Genomic DNA, 22,493 nt, shown 5'->3' on the forward strand with positions numbered 1-22,493 from the left:
TCCTCATAGGTTTGTTGGGAGGATTAGGGATAGGTGGGGGAAAGATAATGCACCAAAAGTATTTAGTGCAATGTCTGGTGCAAAATAATGCTCAGTTATCACTATTTCCACATCAGGGAGAAGAAGGGATTGAGCTACTCCTACTAAGTAGCTCTTGAATAAGGCCCGCTTCTGCTTTTCAATCCTAACAATGCCCATTGTTTAGATGAGTGTTTCTCAAAGTGCGGGTATCCACACCAGCAGCTGCAGCAGTCCCACCTGACAACTTGTTAGAAATGCAAATTCTCAAATCCCACAAAGAACTACAGTCGGAAACTCTAGGGGGAGGGCCCAGCAGTTGGTAGCCTAACAGGCCCTCCCAGGTGATTCTGTTACATGCTGAAGGATGAGACTTACTAGGGTGTCCCTCCTACCAACACTTTCCTCTTGAATTTATCTTCCAGATCAGTCACCAACTTCCTAAAACAACGTGCCAATGCCACTCCCAGACAGACCAGTATATAAATAGCATCTCTCAGTTTTAGGAAATGTTGGCCAAGTCTCTTTAACCCATATTTGGTCTCAGTTCCCATTATAACTGAAAAAGGGAACACTAAACATGATATAAACTAAATGGTATCCCTCACCTTGATGCTTCATGATTTATGGCTGTTTTATTACTACTGCACCTATTATCTCATTTGGTCCTCACAACATAAAAATAAAACTATTATCAAAGCAAAATCACTGGATTAAAGATATCCAAGTTGATAAGACAGCCAAGATTAAAACACAAATTTCCTGAGTCTGAACTCTGGTTTTTTTCATTAGCCCAACCAGGCTGTTTCTACAATATCAAGAACACTTTTCCAAAATAAAAAAATCACATTTCAATATTGTCAATTTGATGCAAGATTTCAAAAAATGAAAAATCATATTCTTTAGAGATGGATGATTGAAGTTACATGGACATTTTTAATAGCAGTTTTGAGTTAGAATTAAATCACAAAATAAATATATTTATTTACCTGTTACCTGAGTATTTATACTAAGTACAGAAATAGTTGAAATTAAAAAGCAACTCCTTTACTTTTAAGCTTTTATTTTATCACTCTTATCAAACACACATCAGGAAGCATATCAACAGTGCATCTTACGGTGCGTCAGTTTACAACAAAACTGAACAAGGCAATTGTGTTTACAGAAAAAGTCTTCAGCAAAAGAGTATGCAATACAGTAAACTGAAATGCATTGTTCATACTTTTTAGGAATATAGGAAAGTGAAAAATAAAAGTCCTTTGCTATTCAGCATGAAAAAGAGTTTAGAAGACTTAAATGGAAATCAGAAATTTAGGGACTTGAGAAAATAACTTTTTGGTACTGACACACATTTACATAAATAATCCCACTTAGTTTGTTTTTTTTTTTTTTCAAAAAAAAAAAAAAACAACAACAACAACAAAACCAAACCTCACAATGAGACATCACAAAGAATACAGAACCATAGTGCCAAGAAATGCCAAGACCAGTATGCTACTGAAACAATTGGAAGAAATGTTACAGACAACTCTTCGCTATGTATTGTAATATTCTTGTAGTTCTGAGGTGAAGGTAAACCAACAGGAGAGATTACTCCTTGTAACTGGCTTTGGTTTAAGTGATCTTTCACATTTGTTTCTAACCATACCTTCTTATCAAAAATTACACGTTACTGAGGGAAAACAGTACCAGGTTTTAATATTCACAACCAACTACTCCAGCTGACACAGGATGCCACCAACTGTGAAAATTTATTGATCATAATAGATTTTCTAAGAGTGATCAACAGATAGCAAAGATGGAGCCCTTTCGAGGAAAAAAAAATCCCTTTTACCCCAGGTTTGACACCATTACGAGGTTGTAAAGGAATGTTCAATTATTTAAAATATTTCAAAAAGAAAATTAAGAATGGAAGAGTAAATTCTGCTGAAAAAGATATGACAGCTTTATACTCTGCAAGGTAAGTAATCTACAGAGATTCGGCTTAACTTTTTTATTATAATAAACATATTTACTTCTGTAAGGTGCTGAAACTTTGCAGCTAGTGCATACTAATGCCACCCACTGTACCCAATGTGCAAAGGAAATAATGGAGATAGCTAACCTCCACTTTTCTGATCCTTGATTTGCATAAGTGGTGATGTACACCAAATACACAAAAGCTGGAGTATAAATATTTATTTTTAAAACTTAGGCCAAACTGAATATAGATATTTAATCTGGTTCCACAAACCCTTAAAATAATTTTCTGAGGAAACAATGATGAGGAATGTATAGGAAAGGCAATATTTCTATGCTAGTGGTACCAAACCTGGAACTTAAATTATAAGTTCATTTTTAGCTCATTAACTATATGGGAGATTACTAAGACCAGTAAGGGAGCCATTTTCTTCACCTCCTCTATTTTATTACTTATCTTTCTCCTCTTTACTCTTAAAATTGGCAATTTTCTGACAACCCATGCTAATAATACAGCTACATATAATTCAAATAACTAAATAATGTTTTAGTCCAAATATGCAGGATTTTTGAATACCTCACTACATTTGCTCTTATACCCTCATTGTCCTGATGTCATAAATATTATTAAGGGAAGATAACTTAGAAGGGGAAAGCAATTCCAACCTGGGATACAAAAAGTGATTACAAATAATTATCTTGTTGATAGTAAGGGCTTATGGTAACAAGTAGCTCTGATTTTCCCATAAAGATTTCCCCCCAAAACAAAATATGAACAATTCCAGTTTTTTCCCCCAGAATGTGACTTATTTCCATTATACATAGCAGTATAACAAAATAAGCTCTCTTCTGCACAAAAAAAGATTAATGGTTATATAAGACAATTAAGACAGAATGCTTCTCTTTGCCTTTAAATTAAAATACTATGAACCTAGATAACAAAACATACATGGCCTTCTTCAAAAGAGCCGCCAGCTTTCTTCTGGTTATTGTGACAGCTACCCAAATGTAATGGGAAATAACACCAGAGCAGTCATTTGATAGGTTTCCCATGAATTCCAGGATTTACAGTGCCACAAACACAACTGCCATAATTATGACAACGCTGAAAAGCGCAAATAAAGCAAATTTAAAACATTAATCCACATAAGCAGTACAAGGCAGAACGAAAGTGCTGAGTGTAAGAAAATGAATAAAAATTTCCTATCAGGAGAATAAAGTTTGTGTAAATCTTATATCCTGCAGGTCACTTTAATGACCACCTATAAAATATAAAATTTCCTAAATACGCTCTGATTTATAGATATTTCTCTTAAGCCCATTTCTCCTATAAAATTACAGCAAAAATATTAAAACTATTTACCACCTTCTTAAATATCCATGGCACTTGTCAAGTACATGCCACTGTGAATCTTCTGGTCATTATATAATTTAAAAAAAAAGTGAAGAACACCTAAAGGAGGCAGCTACAATAGCAAACATGATATATCCTATAGTATCAGGCAGAGAAGCTATCCTAAAACAAAATGAAACAAAATCTTCAAAATTCTGGGTAATCCACAAACTAAAATATACATGTTCTTCTGTGATTGAGAATGGGACTTATCTAAATATACCACAAGAGGCTCAGCTCCATATGATGGAGACAACATTTTTATGTTCATTGAGAAAGCTAGTAAGTAATGCTAACTTGAAAAACTACCATCTCAAAATAAAAGTGATTTACTGAGCACCTTAAGAAATGGGAATTCTTTTGAGCAAACTGTGACCAACGACTTGTCTATATGTGACCATAATTGACAAGAAATACAATTATATCAGAGAGCTACAGTAATAGAATTTGATGAAGGAACTTGATATTAAAAATAGAACTAGGCTGGGCACGGTGGCTCACGCCTGTAATTCCAGCACTTTGGGAGGCCAAGGCGGGCAGATCATGAGGTTAGGAGTTCGAGACCAGCCTGGCCAACATAGTGAAACCCCATCTCTAATAAAAATACAAAAAAAAAAAAAAAATTAGCTGGGTGTGGTGGCACACACCTGTAATCCCAGCTACTCAGGAGGCAGAGGCAGGAGAATTGCTTGAACAGAGGAGGCGGAAGTTGCAATGATCTGAGATCACACTGCTGCACAGTCTAGCCCAGGCAACAGTGCGAGACTCTGTCTCAAAAAAAACAAAAAAGCAGAACTACAGATCCAAGGAAGAATTAAATTCTGCCAGCCAATTCTGGCTTTTCCATCATATGTAATATTGGAATAAAATCAAATATGAGTAGTTTTACACATATAAAAAAATAAGGTAAACCAAGGCTATTTTCAGGCAGATAGTGAAAAAATAATAATTATATATAGATAGATGTGAAAAATAAAACAAAAGGTAAACCAAGAAAATTTTGGACTTTTATATTATATTACTCAATCTAAAAGTTACTCCAGGAAAAAGGCAGAAGTGCTATTAATTATCATCATCTGGGAAGCTTTCACCCAAATGAGTTTTAGTATTTTCCAGGAAACACAAGGCACTTGCTTACATCTCTATCTACACATCCACCAGACTCAAAGTCATGATGTGATTCCATCTGTACCCCAATCTGAATAAAGCCACCTAGCATGTACCCTTGCATAAGCGTCTCGGTAAATAAATAGTTACTGAGTGTCTCCCCTACTCCTTCACCCAGTAACTATGTTGGTACAATTACTATCATTTACAATGGTGCTGATTTTCATTAAATTAATTGTAAAAAAGAAAAAGAGAAAGTCATACCGCCAAGGATAACTGATAGTAGTAATTATGTGTAAGATAGGCCTAATAGAAAACAAGACCTAAAAGAGAAAGATACCAAAATGTTAATTATCTGCATGGTGAATTAACTAAAGTAAGCCATGGAACAGCATTTGATAAGTGCTCCAACTCTGCCTTTTGTTCTAGAAAAGTAACTGATGCCCTTACCAGAGTGAAGGTCCAGTGTAATAAGACAGAAAAAAGCCTTCTGCTCATGGTTTCCCTTCAGCTTTCTCTATGTGGCAGCAAACCTTATAATAAATTTGCTCAATAGTTAAAAAATATAAGCAACACAAATCTAGAAGACAAGTTAAATAAGTATTCAGAGATTTTCTTTTAAAGAATAATTTAACATATCTCAGCACTCTTTAGCAGCTGGAGTACCAAAAAGAAGGCAATATTTCTCTCAATGAAAACAAAGAGAAGTTTGAGTAAAACTATACTTATGATTTTTGTTCTAAAAGCAGCCAGTTTGGCTCAAGGCATAGCAGAAAGGGAACCCCTCTAAAGAGAGCTGCTATATTGGTGGCCACAAAAAAGGAAGACATCTAGTGGTAATAAATGCCATCTCTTATTGCAAGAGGATAGTTTTAAAAATTCCTTTAAAAGGCAGTCAATACTTTTAGTTAATGCTGTCTCTTACTGAGATGTCCAACTTTACTTGTTTTTGTCCTGTAAATACAGCATTAGTTTTCACAGTGGCTAGCTAGCTACCCCCTCCAAATATATTTCAAAAGAATCAAGTATTTCCTACAGAATAATCACTGCATGTGCCTTTTCTGGGTGTAAAATGTGCCACAATAATACTCTGAAGAAGTAACTGGGAAGGCAAGAGGCAAGGAAGTACAGGTATTAATCTAGGGAATGAAAAACTACCTGAGATAAAATTAGACCCAAAGGGTAGGGGTTAAGAGACATGAACCCTCACCTCATTACCCTTCCTCTCAAAAAGAAAATTTCTTGTTTTTTCAGTAATTTCAAGAAATCAAAATCCCTATGTATGTATTTCATCCTAATCATGAAACTTGTATCTTTTGATAATATTTGGTTCAGGTTTAAGAAAGATATTAAACTTCTGATAATATTAGAAGAGGGAGGGGTTATCTGCTAATATCATCTTTGGTAGAATGGGCTAAGAGCTATAAAATAATTTAAATCACAGGAGGCATTTTTTTTTTTCAATTCTCTGGCTTTAATATAAAACATTTAATTAAACGCATGGTTAATTCGAGGCTGATCAATTCCCTCAGCTCCCTTAAAATCTAGTTAAAATCTTCTGTAATAAAATTCTACAGTGTCAAGCACTAAATATATGTATGAATGTATCAGCAATAAGATGACAATCAAAGAATGCTGTGAAGATCGGCATCAGGATGTTAGCAGCATGCTGCAGGACTAAGCTTAGAAGCCTACCTGCAGTTTATGTGTAAGGAATTTTCTTTTGGGGGAGGAGGGGAGAGAAAAGTACACGTGCTAATTCAGGATACTTGCCCTTAAGGAAGAGATGTTTCTAATCACCACAAAATCTGCTACCCATATGAACATTTAGAAAAGTTTAGGTCTTCACGATACTGGTTCTGCTCATTTGAATTCTGACTTGAAAACAAATCCATTTAATCAACCTCTGAAAGGGCCAAAACAAAAAATAACAGTTCTTCCTGCTAAGGGCACATATTGGGGAACATGCCGCAAGACCCTTTGGTAATTCACAAATCAGCCTCCTTATGCCAAATTTGGTTTCATAATAAACATTAAATGAGAGTCCTGAATTTGACAACTGTAAATAACTAAAATGTCCAACACTAATTGTTTGAATGGGGTAAAATATTTCATTCTCTAAAATGCAAATTCTAATTGGACTCTCAGCAACCTGCATGGCAAACAAGGAACTATGAGGAGGCTTCCAGCAGGGAAAGATATAAAAGACTTTTTTCCTTAGGAAAAAAATAAATAAATAAAAAAATTTGTCACCTGTATACAATTTGTCTTTTTTTTTTTTTTTTTGGTATAATCAGTGCTTCATAAAGGTGTCCTAATTTTTATATCTTTAAAGACAACCTACCAGGATGTAAGAGGAATCCATAATTATAATTCTAAAAGCCATGTCATCAACTTGTGTCCATGAACTCACACATACCAGCACTCTCTACTAAGGGACACATCAGGTTGCTACGAATCCTTTTAAGAATTCCTTAAGAAGTCTTTGGGTTTTTCTTCCTTTCTACTTCTATCTCATTATATCTACACCTTTCTTAACTTCCTTGCAGTCAAAAGCCAAACTATCTGGGATGCTGTTCCTCTATCTTCAGGTAAGGATAGAGGCAAAGAATGAGAGAAGGGGAGGAAAAAGGGAGCAGGGATAGGAGAAACAGAAAGGAAGAAAAAAGAATTCTTTATTTTCTATCCTCTCTTCACCCATGTTTTTCTTTTCCCTTTATTGTATATCTAATTCTTTTGACCCACTTCAATTTTCCATCATAGTAGGTAGAGCCACATCTTGAGAAATCTTAAAACTACAGATTTAGTACAAAAAAGATGAGCTAATACGGAATCTAAATTAGACTGAAAGGCGTTGATTTACATGTGGCAAAACTCAGTCTTTGTTCTAATCATTTTAGAAGTCTCAATGTAACTCCAGGCTAGACTCCAGTTTGTTCTGAGCCTCTCGGGAATTATCTGTTTTGTCATTTACATTGGATCAGACAGACCACCTCTCAAAAAATGCACGTCCTAAATCTTATCGATGTGAAACAGGTAGGGAAGAAATGAGTTTAGACTGTATTAGCTCACAGGATTCACACTATAAAGTACAGTGACTCAAATTTTCTCTAATCGTTCATACCTGCGCACTCACTCAAGCATACATACTAGACATAAAAATTGTGCAAGATCAAGCATCAGCTTTCTATTTGAAAAGCCTTAATTTAAAAAATCTTAGATAGGCTCACCGCAGTTCCTTTAAAGGAATATTCAGTACTACAGTACTCCTTTAAGAAAAAATTCACAACTCAGTGTTAAGAACACAGTAGGTAACTGCTGCTTGACAATTACTTAACATTACTGAGAGCATCCAGTGCCAGCTTATGGATATCAACAATAAGGAAGAACCACTGGACAACATAAAGATATAATCTGTAAATGATGTCACCAAACCTAACAAATTTGTTAGTATTTACCAAGACATGATAGTATGCATTCTTGCTTCATGATCACACAAAATAATTAATATGTTTTTAGGTTACAAACAGAAGAGCAGCACCTGCTCTCCTGCACAAGAATAGGTTGCCCACATGGATGCTCTAAAACCCCTCAATGTATAGCTGAGAGGTCTTGTCCTACTCAGTGCCAAATGTATGCAATGCAGTCACTGCTTGGGCAATGGCTGCACGTTAGTAGGATTAAATAAATGTACAGAGTACCTTCTTAAAATGGTAAGGGGGTGCTCTTGCATTCAGGTGTGGAATACAATAACCCAAGAAATGGAAGAGGAGAAAAAGGAAATAGTTCTTAGGTTACTGATTAAAGCAAGGTTTGATACAGATATCCCCTCTTGTAGGCACTCAGCGGGTAGAATGTAGCCACAACAAACTTCCCATCAAACATCCTTCCAGTTAGTAATTTCTGAGCAGCTTTGGAATCACCAGCATTTGCATACTCGACAAAGACCTGAAAGAAGACAGAGGAAAAAACATCATTTCATTTCCACCAAGATTGTTTTAGACCAAAACTTTATCACCTATAATGTACATACATCAATTGCAGATCTTATTAAAATGCAGATTTTGCTTCCTTAGGTCTAAGATGGTGTGAGTTTCTGTTCTAGACAAACTCCCAGTTGATGCCAATGCTGCTGATGCTGCTGGTCCATGACCTATACTTTAGAGCAGCACGGTTTAGAGTACCTCCTCACAACTCAGCTCAATTCCGAAGAATCTCTCAAAGACAAGTTGGGTGAATCATGTACAACCTTTTGCCAAGGTCATTACAGGAGTGATGAATAGCACTAGACATCTGCCACAGACATGGTTGAATAGCCCAGATAGCAACTGCATTTCCATGGTACCTGGAAGATAATCTGTACTTTTAGAACTGAAAAAGGAAAAAATGTTGGTCAAAAACTGCTAGAAATTGCACCTATTAAGAGGTATAATTTGTAGAAGCTATACATCATAACTATAGTAAAGGAAGAAATTTAATACTAGGTAATTTCCTTTTTCAGAGCATTTGAATTCCTACCTGAGATAGAAAGAGGATATCACATAATTTATAAGTGTTTTTTTTGACCTAAAGCAAAAGTTAGAGGAAGATGAAATGATTTAAAATAACTTGTCCTTAGTTACCCTGTAAACCAGTAAATGAAACAACTGCCTCTCCCTCCTCAGTTGTTTGCCTCATTCATTCTGTCAATAATAGTCTTTGAACTGGTATTCCAGCATCCTAAAACACTCAGAGTCTTCTGAAGAGATATGAGAATAGATCATTTAGAAGAAAATCAATTTCCAGGTTCTCAACTTTCACTTGTACCTTTCCCTAAAACTCATCAACCTACAAGTTCAGGAAGGTTATCCTTTCTTATTTCCCCTTTCAAAGGAGCCTTTCTCCCACTTGACAAAACAAAGCTATTTATAAAAACTTTCAGGACACAAAAAAAGGGCAATTCCTAATACAGGAGTCTGTTTTTTATGGAATCCTCCTTTGTGAATACACACAACCCCATGTCCTGCCCATGACCTGTCATTTACTATCCTATGCAAATATTTCTGTTAGGGGTGATATAAGACATGAGACCTAGGATATTTTGGGCCTGTGATGGGATTTTCAGCACTTTGGGAGGCCGAGGCGGGGTGGATCACGAGGTCAAGAGATCGAGACCATCCTGGTCAACATGGTGAAACCCCGTCTCTACTAAAAATACAAAAAATTAGCTGGGCATGGTGGCGCGTGCCTGTAATCCCAGCTACTCGGGAGACTAGGCAGGAGAATTGCCTGAACCCAGGAGGCAGAGGTTGCAGTGAGCCGAGATCGCACCATTGCACTCTGACCTGGGTCACGAGAGCGAAACTCCGCCTCAAAAAAAAAAAAGAAAGAAAAATGGAGAAGTGAGACTGGCTTCGCATCTTCTATCCCATGGCTATTTTAAGCTACACATTGCTCTTTAAGACAAAGTACAGATCATCTAATGCAAATATTGCCTTTTTTTTTCTTTTTACACATATAAAGGTAAATGGGTGCTTGCCAGCTATTATTAAAACACATCCCTAAAATGTGTCATTAACTGGAAATAAAAGCACTTTCAAACGGCCACAGCAGTATAAACAGAAAGGCTGTTTAGGTAAAATTGCATGGGGAAAATGCTGTTGATAAAATTTCATGTGATTTCTTTCCAAGTAGGTATAATTTATGTAATAATACCTGTATTATTGAACTATGTATCATGAAATACATAAACTAATTTGTTCTCATTTTATTTCATCTTAGAAATACTTAATATTTTACCTTTCTATAAAAATAAAAGTGTAAGTTGTCTGCAAGACCAGTTTTAGCAATATATACTTTTTCATTAAATGCAAAAGAAGTTAGAACATAATGCTTAATAAAAATAATGAATCTGGCTGGGGGTGGCAGTTCACGTCTGTAATTCTATAGCTTTGAGAGGTGAGGTGGGTAGACAGATTGAGTCCTAGAGTTCAAGACCAGCCTAGGCAACATGGCAAAATCCTATCTCTACAAAAAAATACAAAAATTTAGCTGGGTGTGGTGACAAACGCCTGTAATCCCAGCTACTTGGGAGGCAGAGTGGAGAGGATCACTTGAGCCCAGGAAGCTGAGGCTGCAATGAGGTGAGATCACGCCACTGTACTCCAGCATGGGTGACAGAGCAAGACCCTGTCTCCCCCCACTCCTCCACAAAAAAGAATAATGAATTTATTTCTCATTTTTTTTTACCTGATTCTTAATTATTCCCAAACCTATACACCAAAGTTCAATAAATGAGTAGGAATGCATTTATAGAAGGAATATTATGTTTTCCATCATACTTCTTTGTTCAGATAGATGATACTTTTTTTTTTTTTGAGACAGAGTCTCGCTCTGTTGCCAGGCTAGAGTGCAGTGGTGCGATCTCAGCTCACTGCAACCTCCGCCTTCCAGGTTCAGGCAATTCTCCTGCCTCAGCCTCCTGAGTAGCTGGGAATACAGGCACATTCCAGCACACCCAGATAATTTTTATATTTTTAATGGAGATGGGTTTCACCATGTTGATGGCCAGGATGGTCTCAATCTCCTGATCTCGTGATCCATCCTCCTCGGCCTCCCAAAGTGTTGGGATTTTAGGCATGAGCCACCACACCTGGCCTTAGACTATACTTTTTTATACTGCACCATCCCACACTAAGCATCATATCTTATTTTTATAATTCATTATGAAATCAAAGGGCTATATCACTCTAATCCTGATTACTTTTTATAACTGCATTATCAGAGGTATTCATTATTTTTCAGTGGTTTTTGTAATATTCCTTATAAAATCATGTTTACTTGAATTGAAAATTCAAATGAGGAATGGCTTTGTCAGCAGGTAATGAACATTTTCAAAAGCCTAAATAGATTAACTCTCTGATTTCAGGAGTTTATCAAAAGCTGCTTTCATTCTCCTTTAAATGTCAGTAAAAACTTCTCAAAATAGCAACTTTCCTTTCACTGATACTTTTTTCATATCATCTCAAACCTGGATACTTCCTTCTGGAAAAGATGTCTCCTGTCTCTCTATTCTGTATCTTCCACTTCATTTTGACCACTGGGGTTAAGGCAGATCCTGTTAGTTCTTCATTTAAAATCTTCCAATACCTCGCCCTAGTTCAGAGTAAAAGCCACTGTTATCTCAATGCTCTACCAGGCTCACTCTACTTAATATGCCCCCTACAGCTCCCTAATCTCCTCTCTGATTTAATCTCCTACTATTTTTCTTTCTCACTCTGCTACAGCCACATTGGCCTCAAATCTGCCAGGAATAGTCAGAGCCTTGGATCCTGCTGTTCCTTTTGCCTAAAATTTTCTTCCTCGCTTCTCTCTAATATAGACTCCTGTAACCTTCTTAGTATGCCCTTCCCTATCACCCATTTAAAAGTGCAACCCACTCTACCTACCCCAGCACTCCTTAAGCTTCTTCCTTAATCTATCTTTCTCCCTAGCACTTATCACCATTTGAAAAAATCTGATTTGACCACTTTTATGTCAGTTACCTAGAACATAATAAATGCTCAATAAGTATACGTTAAATGACCAAACAGCAAGGACACAATTATTATTAGTATTCAGTATGTGACACTAAATGACATAAAAACTATTATCATGGGCCAGGTGTGGTGGCTCACCCCTGTAATCCCAGCACTTTGGAAGGCTGAGGCAGGCAGATCATGAGGTCAAGAGTTTGACACCAGCTTGGCCAACATGGTGAAACCCCGTCTCTACTAAAAGACAAAAATTTAGCAGGGCATGGGGGCAGGCACCTATAATTCCAGCTACTCAGGAGACTGAGGTAGGAGAATCACTTGAACCCAGGAGGTGGAGGTGGCAGTGAGCCAAGACCATGCTATTGCATTCCAGCTTGGGTGACAGAGCGAGACTGTGTCTCAAAACAAAAACAAAACAAAACAACAGAATGAAAGTATTATCACATTAGTTTGGCAATAACTTTTCATTAGAACTAGAATAAAATTACATTCATATTTTTTCAGTTGCCAGGAATGTTCATGATACTAAGCTATTAAAATAAAATAATAACTGGGCACAGTGGCTCAATCCCAGCACTTTGGGAGGCTGAATAGGGTGGATCACTTGAATTCAGGTGTTCAAGACCAGCCTGGGCAACATGGTGGAATCTAGTCTCTACAGAAAATTAGCCAGGTGTGGTGGTGCATGTGCCTGTAGTTCCAACTACTCGGGAGGCTGAGGTGAAAGGATCACTTGAGCCTGGAAGGCAGAGGCTGCAGAGAGCTGAGCACGCCACTGCACTCCAGCCTGGGAAACAGTGAGACCCTGTCTCAAAAAAAAAAAAAAAAAAAAAAAAAAAAAAAAAAAAGAGAGAAAACAATCCACAACCAGAGATGACTTCACCCACTAGAGGGCAGACATATAGCAGTGTCTAGAGACATTTTTGTTGTTCAAAGTGGGGAGAAGTCCGGGATGCTGTTAAACGTTCTATAAGGTAGAGGACAGCTACTCTAACATATCAGCCTCAATGTCAAGAATGAGAAACCCTAAGATACAGCAAACCCAATATTCTATTCTCAGATATAAAAATACTATAAATATTTTCTTATATTCTTCATATAATTTAATTTGGAATTAAGAGTTTTTATAAAAATGTGGTGATAACACTTTTAGCCCACATATTTTACAGATGGAGAAACTGAGGATCATCATAAAGAGACCAGAACTCAGGTTCAAGAATTCTCAGTCCAACACACTTTCCTTCTTTAAACTATCACTGACAGTTGCTATTACAATTAGAACCTAACCTAATTGGTTTTCTAACTCTACCCAATTAGAACAAAATTAGACTAAAACATTTCTCTAGCCAAACCTGACATAAAGCATGATTCAGCAGTTGGTGTTACCGTTTTTTTTTTTTTTGAGATGGAGTCTCGCTCTGTCACCCAAGCTGGAGTGCAATGGAGCCATCTCAGCTCACTGCAGCCTCAGCCTCCCAGGTTCAGGCAAATCTGCTGCCTTAGCCCCGCAAGGAGCTGGGACTATAGGCGCTCGCCACCATGCTTGGCTAATTTTTGTATTTTTTGTAGAGACGGGGTTTCACCATGTTGGCCAGGCTGGTCTTGAACTCTGGACCTCGGGTGATCCACCCGCCTCGGCCTCTCAAAGTGCTGAGATTATAGGCATGAACCACCACCATACCTGGCCTGGTGTTACTGTTTACAGCGGCTCAAAAGTAGTCTTTTTTTTTTTTTTTTTGAGACGAAGTCTCACTCCTCCCAGCCCAGGCTGGAGTGCAATGGCAGGATCTTGGCTCACTGCAACCTCTGCCTCGTGGGTTCAAGTGATTCTCCTGCCTCAGCCTCCCAATTAGCTGGGATTACAGGCGTGTGCCACCATGACCAGCTAACTTTTGTATTTTCAGTAGAAATGAGGTTTTACCATGTCGGCCAGACTGGTCTTGAACTCCTGACCTCCAGTAATCTATCCACCTCAGCCTCCCAAAGTGCTAGGATTATAGGCGTGAGCCACCAGGCCCAGCCGATATTTTTTTAAAACAAATTTTAAGTGCTAAAAAAAATGCATATTATAGAACTTTCAGAAGAAGTAAAAAGTACAAGTTAGAATATAAAAATCATTTAAAATGCAAAACCATAATCCTTAGCAAAATTTTTTTGTACATCTTCCTACAGAACTAAAACATTAAACACAGAATTTTAATCGCATCTGGGTAATTCTGCAATTATAAAAATATTCACTTACTTGTCCTCTGCCAGGATTTTCCTTTGGAACAAGCAGAGATACCACTGGTCCATATTTTTGACACTCCTCTTTTACATCTTCTACAACATCTGATTATTAAAACATATGAGAGTAACTACTCTGATATAATTAACAAGTATTCAATATATGAAATTTTTCAGTCATCAAAGAATTCAGGAATACATAACTAGTAATGAGGGCATTTTATGTGTTGAATAGTTGACATATTCAAATGACTCCAAATTTTAAAAAACAGTCTTCCTCTCAGCTTCTACTCTCCTTGAAGGCAACAGATAACACCAGTTTCTTCTGTAGTCTGCCATAATTAGTATAAACTTAAACAAAGTTTATACTAATTATAAAACAAATTATAAAAGCAAATATCTTACTTTTTATATTAAACATGTCCTTTAAGATATTTCCAAATTATCACATAAAATTTTCTCCTTAATGTATTATCTAATATGTCCAGTATTGATAAATAATTTAAAAATTTCCAAATTTTTATCACTCAAAACAGTACCACAATAGACCCCCCCATGCATATCTCATTTCACTTGCGTATTTCTTTCTTTGTCTTTTTTGAGACAGAGCCTCGCTCTGTTGCCCAGGCTGGAGTGCAGTGGCATGATCTTGGCTCACTGCAACCGCCACCTCCCAGGTTCAAGCAATTCTCCTGCCTTAGCCTCCCAAGTAGCTGGGACTACAGGCATGTGCCACCACGCCCAGCTAATTTTTGCATTTTTAGTAGAGACAGGGTTTTACCATGAGAGTCAGGCTGGTCTCGAACCCCTAACCTCAGGTGATTTGCCCATCTCAACCTTCCAAAGTACTGGGATTACAGCTTGAGCCGCCACGCCTGACCTCACTTGTGTATTTCTAAGTTGACATTCCAGAAATGGAAATGGTAGGTCAAAATGGACATAAATTTGTAATTTTTCTGATTTGCTTTCTGTAACGGCTTACCAATGTAAACTTTCTCTAGCAATGTACAAGAATGTCTGCTTTCCTATGCCCTCACTCACAAGAGGATAATCCAATGTTCTATCATTGTCAATGTGGTTGATGGGTAACAAAGATAATGCGGTTTGGCTCCAATTAGCATTTCAACAAGAGGGAGGAAAAGCATTATGTGTAAAGCACTTGTCACTTCCTCTTCCATAAACTGTAATAAGAGCTATCAATATTTTTTCTTTAAACTATCATTTGTCTTTTAATCTTGCTTAGGGTCACAATTCTTAGGGTCATAAAACGAAGTAAAATAATTTTACTGCTTCTGAGTTTAATATTCCACATCAGGAATATTAAAAAACAAAATTCTACAATGACTTTTTATATTAAAAAGTTCTCCTTCCCACCTGCCCTACTTCCTTCCCTCACACTTTTCCCTCCTTCCCTATTTCATTCCCTTACTTGTTTTAGTATTTTAATGTTGACTTGATTTAAAATTTAATTTTGTCTGTAATGTAAGGTTTAATGTTCTTCCCTGCCTCTATCAAGATTACAAGACAGTTGTTCCAACACATACCATAATTTCTAGCTAAGCAATTTGTTATTTTGTGATGAACCTGTTCATCAAAAGTAACAAAGGTAATTAATGGTACTATATTGTCTGTTGCAGTTTAGTTCACTTCAGATTTGATAGCAACATTTAAACAAAATGTAAAGACTCAGTGTATTTAAAAGCAGAAAAAAGTCATAGCAAGATAGAAGAGTTGATATGGTAGTCTAAAGGTTTATTCAAAAAAAGCCCAAGCTTCAGTTGTACAGAGATAAAAATTATTTGGAGTAGACAGGATGAGGTGATGAAGACAGCAGGTTATCACAAAGATGAAGACTGAAAGGACTAAGTAGCATTTTGAACTGATCCCAAGAAATTCAGAGCCACTGGACCTTTGTGACCTGAAACAACGCTGAAGGCAAGACTTTCTTTCAGACACATATCCTGAAAACTCAAGACTCTTAAAATGGTCACAGACTCAAAGAAATTACAGTTCTCACTATACTGTAGGGACATAAAATGATTTACAAGAGGAATTGTCATATAATTAACCTTATCTGTAACATTTTAATTTTCTACAACAAGACTAAATATTACGCAATTAGTATTTTTAAATAGAAAAATAAAAGAGCTTTAGAGATATACACACCTAAATATCCGGCTTTTAAAATATTTACTAGCTTTGTGACTAAGCCTAAGTTTACTTCCATTATCTATAAACTGAAAAAGTAACTACCACCTCTTAAGTAATATATATAAAGTACTAGGCACAAAGTTAAGTGTTAAGATAAGCCAGAGAACAAGAAACAAAGTAAAATGAAAAGGGAACAGTACAAAATAAAGCTTTCTGTTTTAAATTTTTTCCATTTTAAATATTAAAAGGATACAAAACTGATATAATTTATGGGCAGAAGATACAGAAATTAAAAATAGGTCAAGAATCTAGAAGATATTTGAGCCTCATTTGTTAGCAAAATAATTAAAACCTGAAAGTAAATACAACGATAAATAGGAAGAAATCTAAAAGTTCAAAACTGAGTCCTAAAGGTCATCTACAGAAAATATCTGGTTACTATGCAGGAGCACACTGACTTCCTACCTACTTTCACTTCTGACTTCCACAACTTAGATACAGCCACAACAAAAATTCTTTCTCTTTCAACCTATTTCAGTGAGTACAGGAGGCATCCCTCTTCTTGTCCAAAATGAATCCCTAAGGTCTGCTTTTTCTCCTTTATTCCTTATCTCTTTAACTAGCACCACCACCTGTCAAGTGGTTCAATTCAGATGCCTCAAGAAAAACCCAAACCTGCCTCACTTCGTGCTCTCATATCCACTCAGTCACTACATTTAGATAGATTATATATAGCTCTTTGTGAATTATTTCTCCTTCCATCTTTCTTCCTGCAATAAATACCCGAGTGCCTACTGCGGGTCAGTGACATTAATATATAGCAATAAACAAAACAAACTGGCTTGCATAGTGCATATATTCTAGTGGGTAACGATAGGCAATATTTGTTGAGTGCTTACTGTTTGCCAGGCATTGTTCTAGGAAATGTTTATATATTATTTAACTTTCACAGCAACCCTACAAGATAGGTACTATTTATTATCTCCATTTCAGACACGAGGAAACTGTAGTTTCCTTCTTTTGCAGAAAACTGCAAGGAAACTAGTAAGTGATGGAGGCATAATGTAAACTCAGCCTACACTCTCCCCCGCCCCTGCCCCACCGAGATGGAGTCTCACTCTGTTGCCCAGGCTGGAGTGCAGTGATGCAATCTCAGCTCACTGTAATCTCTAACTTCTGGGTTCAAGCACTTCTCCCAGCTCAGCCTCCCGAGCAGCTGGGATTACAGGTGTGTGCCATCACATGCAGCTAATTTTTGTAAGTCCACACTCTTAACCACGACACAAGATTGTCTCTCTATTAGTAGTAACACTAGGTTGACGCAAATACTTCACAGTTGTTGTCCTTGGTCCAAGTTTGGCCCTGCTTTAGTCCATTCCCCCTCTGTTTCCAGAATGTCCCTACTAAAACACAAGTTTGACTCTATCATTCTCCCATTTAAATGTATTTAATAAACTCCTTACTGCATTCAACAAAGAACAGATATTTATTGAATACTTACCATAAACTAGATATTACTCTATACCTGATGCAAAGTTCTTCATGTATCTGTATTTTGGTGTTACTATCTCTGGGACAAAATCCAAATTCTTAAACATTGCAAACTTGTCTGTACTCTGGCTACCTTGTTAGCTTTAACTGATTGCTCCCCAGCAAATACCTTAAGATACAGTCATGCCAATTTGCTGTTTTCTGACACTTTCATCTCTATGTATTTGTGCTACTTACGCCCTAACCCCTCAACTTTCAGCCAAGCAACTCCAAATTACTGAGCTCAGATAAAACCTCTGTAGAGGAGCCCTTACCAATTATTCAGGCTGAGTTAAGTACTTGTCCTTTCTGCCCTTGTATAGTACACTATCTTCAGATTAACACAACTATAATTGTTTATGTATCTGTCTCCCCTACTACATTAAGATGTGAAGTAATCCCACAACGGCACATAGTAAATACTCAGTTAAAATGTCTTAAATGAATGAATGTTAAAAGCAAAAAAGAGAGCTAAAATGGAGAAATGCAAGCACAGGGAAAGGCTAGAAGAGACAGCAGAGAGATAGAAGGTGTTGGGAAAATTAATCTTCTTTGTTAATTGGGTAAAGATGAAATGTAACAGAGTCAAAAGGACATTATAAATAAAAAAGTGAGAGGGCTGGGCACGGTAGCTCACGCCTGTAATCCCAGGACTTTGAGAAGCTGAGGATGGTGGATCACCTGAGGTCAGGAGTTCGAGACAAGCCAACCAACATGGTAAAACCCCATTTCTACTAAATATACAAAATTAGCCAGGTCTGGTGGTGCATGCCTGTAATCTCAACTACTTGGAGGGCTGAGGCTTGAACCCTGGGGGCGGAGGTTGCAATGAGCTGAGATCACACCAATGCACTCCAGCCTGGGCAACAAGAGCGAAACTCTAGCTCAAAAAAAAGTGAGAGTGTTTTAGAGATCACACTGTTCAATATTCTCATCAGTTAAACCGGGGAAATATGAAAATGTTACGGTTATGTTTATTCCAGACTTATTTAAGAAAGATACATTAAAATATAATTTAGAAAATGCTAACCTTCATATTCCTCTTCATTCTCAAGATAATCATCATCCAGCACATTCAGCAATCTTAGCACTGGAGTGGGAAGCATGACCAGATCTTCAATATGAGGGGCTGTTAAAATTCATCATAATACAGTTAAATGTAAATCCCCCCAAATAAGTTGAACATTAGATAAAGGAACTTGGGAATATAAATTAGTGCTGATGTCCTTTATGACTGTCAAATGACCAAGAAAAAAAATAAAATAATATACAACTTACCAAAAGGAATGCTAAAGAATGGGCTACACAATGCCATTTCAGCAGGAATTCTTCTGCTCGGATCATCATGAAGCATGCTAAAATACAAAAATAGGTGGCTTATCATTTCTGCTGAATCTTTTGAAAATGCAACCATTAAAGAAAGAACGTCTAAATGTTTATCACAGCATTAATTATATTAGCATGATTTACCAAATCATTCACCTATAGAGAATACAAATGCTATTTATTAGTAAATGGTTCGGTAATTCATGATACATACCTATGACAGTATACTGTGATTTAAAATAACACTTTTGATTAATAAATGAAGCACTACAAAGTGATCCACACACTGTAACAGTGAATGAAGAAAAGCTACACACAAATTTAGGGTAACACACACAAAAAAAGACAGTAGTGGGATGATTGCTGAAGCTTATCCAATTTCTCTAATAATAAAACAACTAGGCCTGGCACAGTGGCTCAGGCCTGTAATCCCAGCACTTTGGGAGGCCGAGGAGGGCAGATCACCTGAGGTTAGGAGTTCGAGACCAGCCCAGCCAACATGATGAAACCCTGTCTCTACTAAAAATACAAAAATTAGCCAGCCCTAGTGGCAGGCACCTGTAATCTCAGCTACTTGGAAGGCTGAGGCAGGAGAATCACTTGATTCCGGGAGGTGGCGGTTGCAGTGAGCTAAGATCATGCCATTGCACTCCAGACTATCAGACAAGAGAGAGATTGAGTCTCAAAAAATAAATAAATAAACAACTAAAAATAAAAAACCCAACTAGATAGCAAAACCAAAAACCCATTGACAATATCTATACAAAAACTATAAGGACCCCCTAAATAGCCAAAGCAATCTTGAGAAATAAGATCAAAGCTGGAAACATCATACTACTTGAATTCAAAAAAATACTACAAAACTACAGTAACCAAAACAGCATGGTATTGATTTAAAAACAGACACACGCACACTGATGAAACAGAACAGAGACCCCAGAGAAAAAAACATTTACAATCAAGAATACATGGTGGGGAAAGGACAGTATTTTCAATAAATAGTGCTGGGAAAACTGGATATCAACACACTGAAGAATAAAATTAGACTCTTATCTCTTACCTATACAAAAAAATTAACTCAAAATGGATTAATAATTTAAATGTAAGATCCAAAACTTCAACAGCACAAGCAACAAAAGCAAAAACAGACAAATGGGATTATATCAAACTAAAAATCTTCTGCAAAGCCAAGGAAACAACTAACAAGGTAAAGAAACAACTTACAGAATGGGAGAAAATATTTACAAACTATACATCTGCTAGGGGAGTAATGTACAAAATATATAAAGAACCCAATTTGGCTGGGTGTGGTATTTCACATCTGTAATCCCAGAAATTTGGGAGGCAGAGGTGGGAGGACCCAGGGGTCCGAGACCAGCCTGAGCAACATGGCAAGATCCTCTCTTTACAAAAAAATTTAAAAATTAGCTGGTGTGGTGGCATGCACCTGGAGTTCCAGGATCGCTTGAGCCTATGAATTCAAGGCTGCAGTGAGCCATTTTATACCACTACACTCCAGCCTGTAGGACAGAACGAGACCTTCTCTCAAAAAAAAAAAAGTAAAAAAAAAAAAGAGCTCAAACAACTTAAGAGGAAGGAAACAAACAGCCCAATTAGAAAATGGGCAAAAAACCTGAACAAACATTTCTCAAAAGAACACATACAAATGGCCAATAGTATATGAGAAATGCTCAACATCACTAATCAGGAAAATGAAAAACCAAAACCACAATGAGGTATCACCTCATATGTGCTACAATAGCTATTATCAAACAGACACAGGATATAGAGAAAAGGGAATTCTCATACATTGTTGGTGGGAATATAAATTAGTAAAGCCATTATGGAAAGCAGTATGGAGGTTCCTCAAAAAGATTTAAGAAAAAGAACTACCAGCAATCCCACTACTGGGTATATATCCAAAGGAAATGAAACCAGTATGTTGAAGAGATACCTGTACACCCATATTTATTGTAGCACTATTCACAATAGCCAGGATATGGAATCAACCTGAGTATCTATTAACAGGTAAGTGTTCATTTCTTGGATGTTAGCTTAAAAAATAAATAAATAAATAAATAAAAAGATGAGTGCAAAAAAAAAAAGAAAAAAATGCATGAGTAAAAAAAGAAAATGTGATACATATTTATATATATGTATGCGTGTATATATATGTATTTATATATATAGACACACACACACACACGCACACACTCACACACACAATGGAATACTATTCAGCCATTGAAAAGAAGCGAATCCTGTTACTTTCAACATAGATGTACTTGTAGGGCATCATGATAAGTGAGATAAGCCAGGTAAAGAAAGAGAAATACAGCACGATCTCTCATACGTGAATTCTAAAAAGCTTTGATGTCACACAAGCAGAGAGTAGAATGGCAGTTACCAGAGGCTGGGTGGGGAAGTTACAGAAGAGGGGAACTTGGGGAGACATTGGCCAAAGCCAAAAGATGCCTAATTACAATCAGATAGAAGGAATAAGTTCAAGGGATCGACTGCAGGACATGGTGATTCTAGTTAATGATGATATACTGGATTCTTGAAAAACACAGAGAGTGAATGTTAAATATTCTCACCACAAAAAATAACTACATAAAGTAATGCATTTGTTCATTAATGAGATTTGATCATTCCATAATGTATCTATACTTCAAAACATGGTATACATGATAAATACATACAATTTTATGTCATTAAAAAAAAGACTAAGATGTTGTTAATTCTAATAAAATTTATGTATCTCTATAGAGCTACTGAAATGTTTGTGGCATAAAAAGACCTTTACTTCCTTATAGCAGGTAAGCATTTATCAAGTAAAAATAAGTCACTTAAAAAACAAAAACTAGGCCAGGTGTGGTAGCTCACACCTGGAATCCCAGGACTTTGGGAGATGGAGGTGGGTGGATCACTTGGGGTGAGGAGCTTGAGACCAGCCTGGAAAACATGGCGAAACCCCATCTCTACTGAAAAATACAAAAAATTAGCCAGGCATCGTGCCGTGCATCTGTGGTCCCAGCTCTTCGGGAGGCTGAGGCAGGAGAATCACTTGAACCTGGGAGGTGGAGGGTGCAATGAGCCGAGATTGTGCCACTGTACTCCATACTCGGCGACAGAGTGCGACTCTATCTCAAAAAAAAAACTATAGTGACAAACTATCAATAGTAGTAGGATTTGCACCATATTGGCATCTATGTGTGAGGAGGAAAAGGAAAGCTACAATTGATCTGATGAACCAGAGAAAAAAATAA

At 36.9% G+C, this 22,493-nt stretch overlaps 1 protein-coding gene across 2 annotated transcripts in view; it reads right to left on the minus strand.

The window, feature by feature from the left end:
• Window positions 1-1,064: 1,064 nt before the first annotated feature.
• Window positions 1,065-22,493, minus strand: part of UHMK1 (U2AF homology motif kinase 1) — a 33,075-nt gene continuing 11,646 nt past the window's right edge. Inside the window, exons 5-8 of one of the 2 annotated variants that reach the window (XM_002760301.6) lie at window positions 19,177-19,253; window positions 18,929-19,027; window positions 14,234-14,322; window positions 1,065-8,425 (exon numbers count right to left, since the gene is read on the minus strand). In XM_002760301.6, the coding sequence (XP_002760347.1) occupies window positions 8,279-8,425; window positions 14,234-14,322; window positions 18,929-19,027; window positions 19,177-19,253 (412 nt within the window). In that variant the 3' untranslated portion in view covers window positions 1,065-8,278. Of the gene's footprint in view, window positions 8,426-9,952; window positions 11,612-14,233; window positions 14,323-18,928; window positions 19,028-19,176; window positions 19,254-22,493 lie in introns of those variants that run through there. The other variant, XM_017966153.4, reaches the window with a different exon arrangement.

The sequence above is a fragment of the Callithrix jacchus genome, chromosome 18 (assembly GCF_049354715.1).
Source record: "Callithrix jacchus isolate 240 chromosome 18, calJac240_pri, whole genome shotgun sequence".
Classification (NCBI taxonomy): domain Eukaryota; kingdom Metazoa; phylum Chordata; class Mammalia; order Primates; family Cebidae; genus Callithrix; species Callithrix jacchus.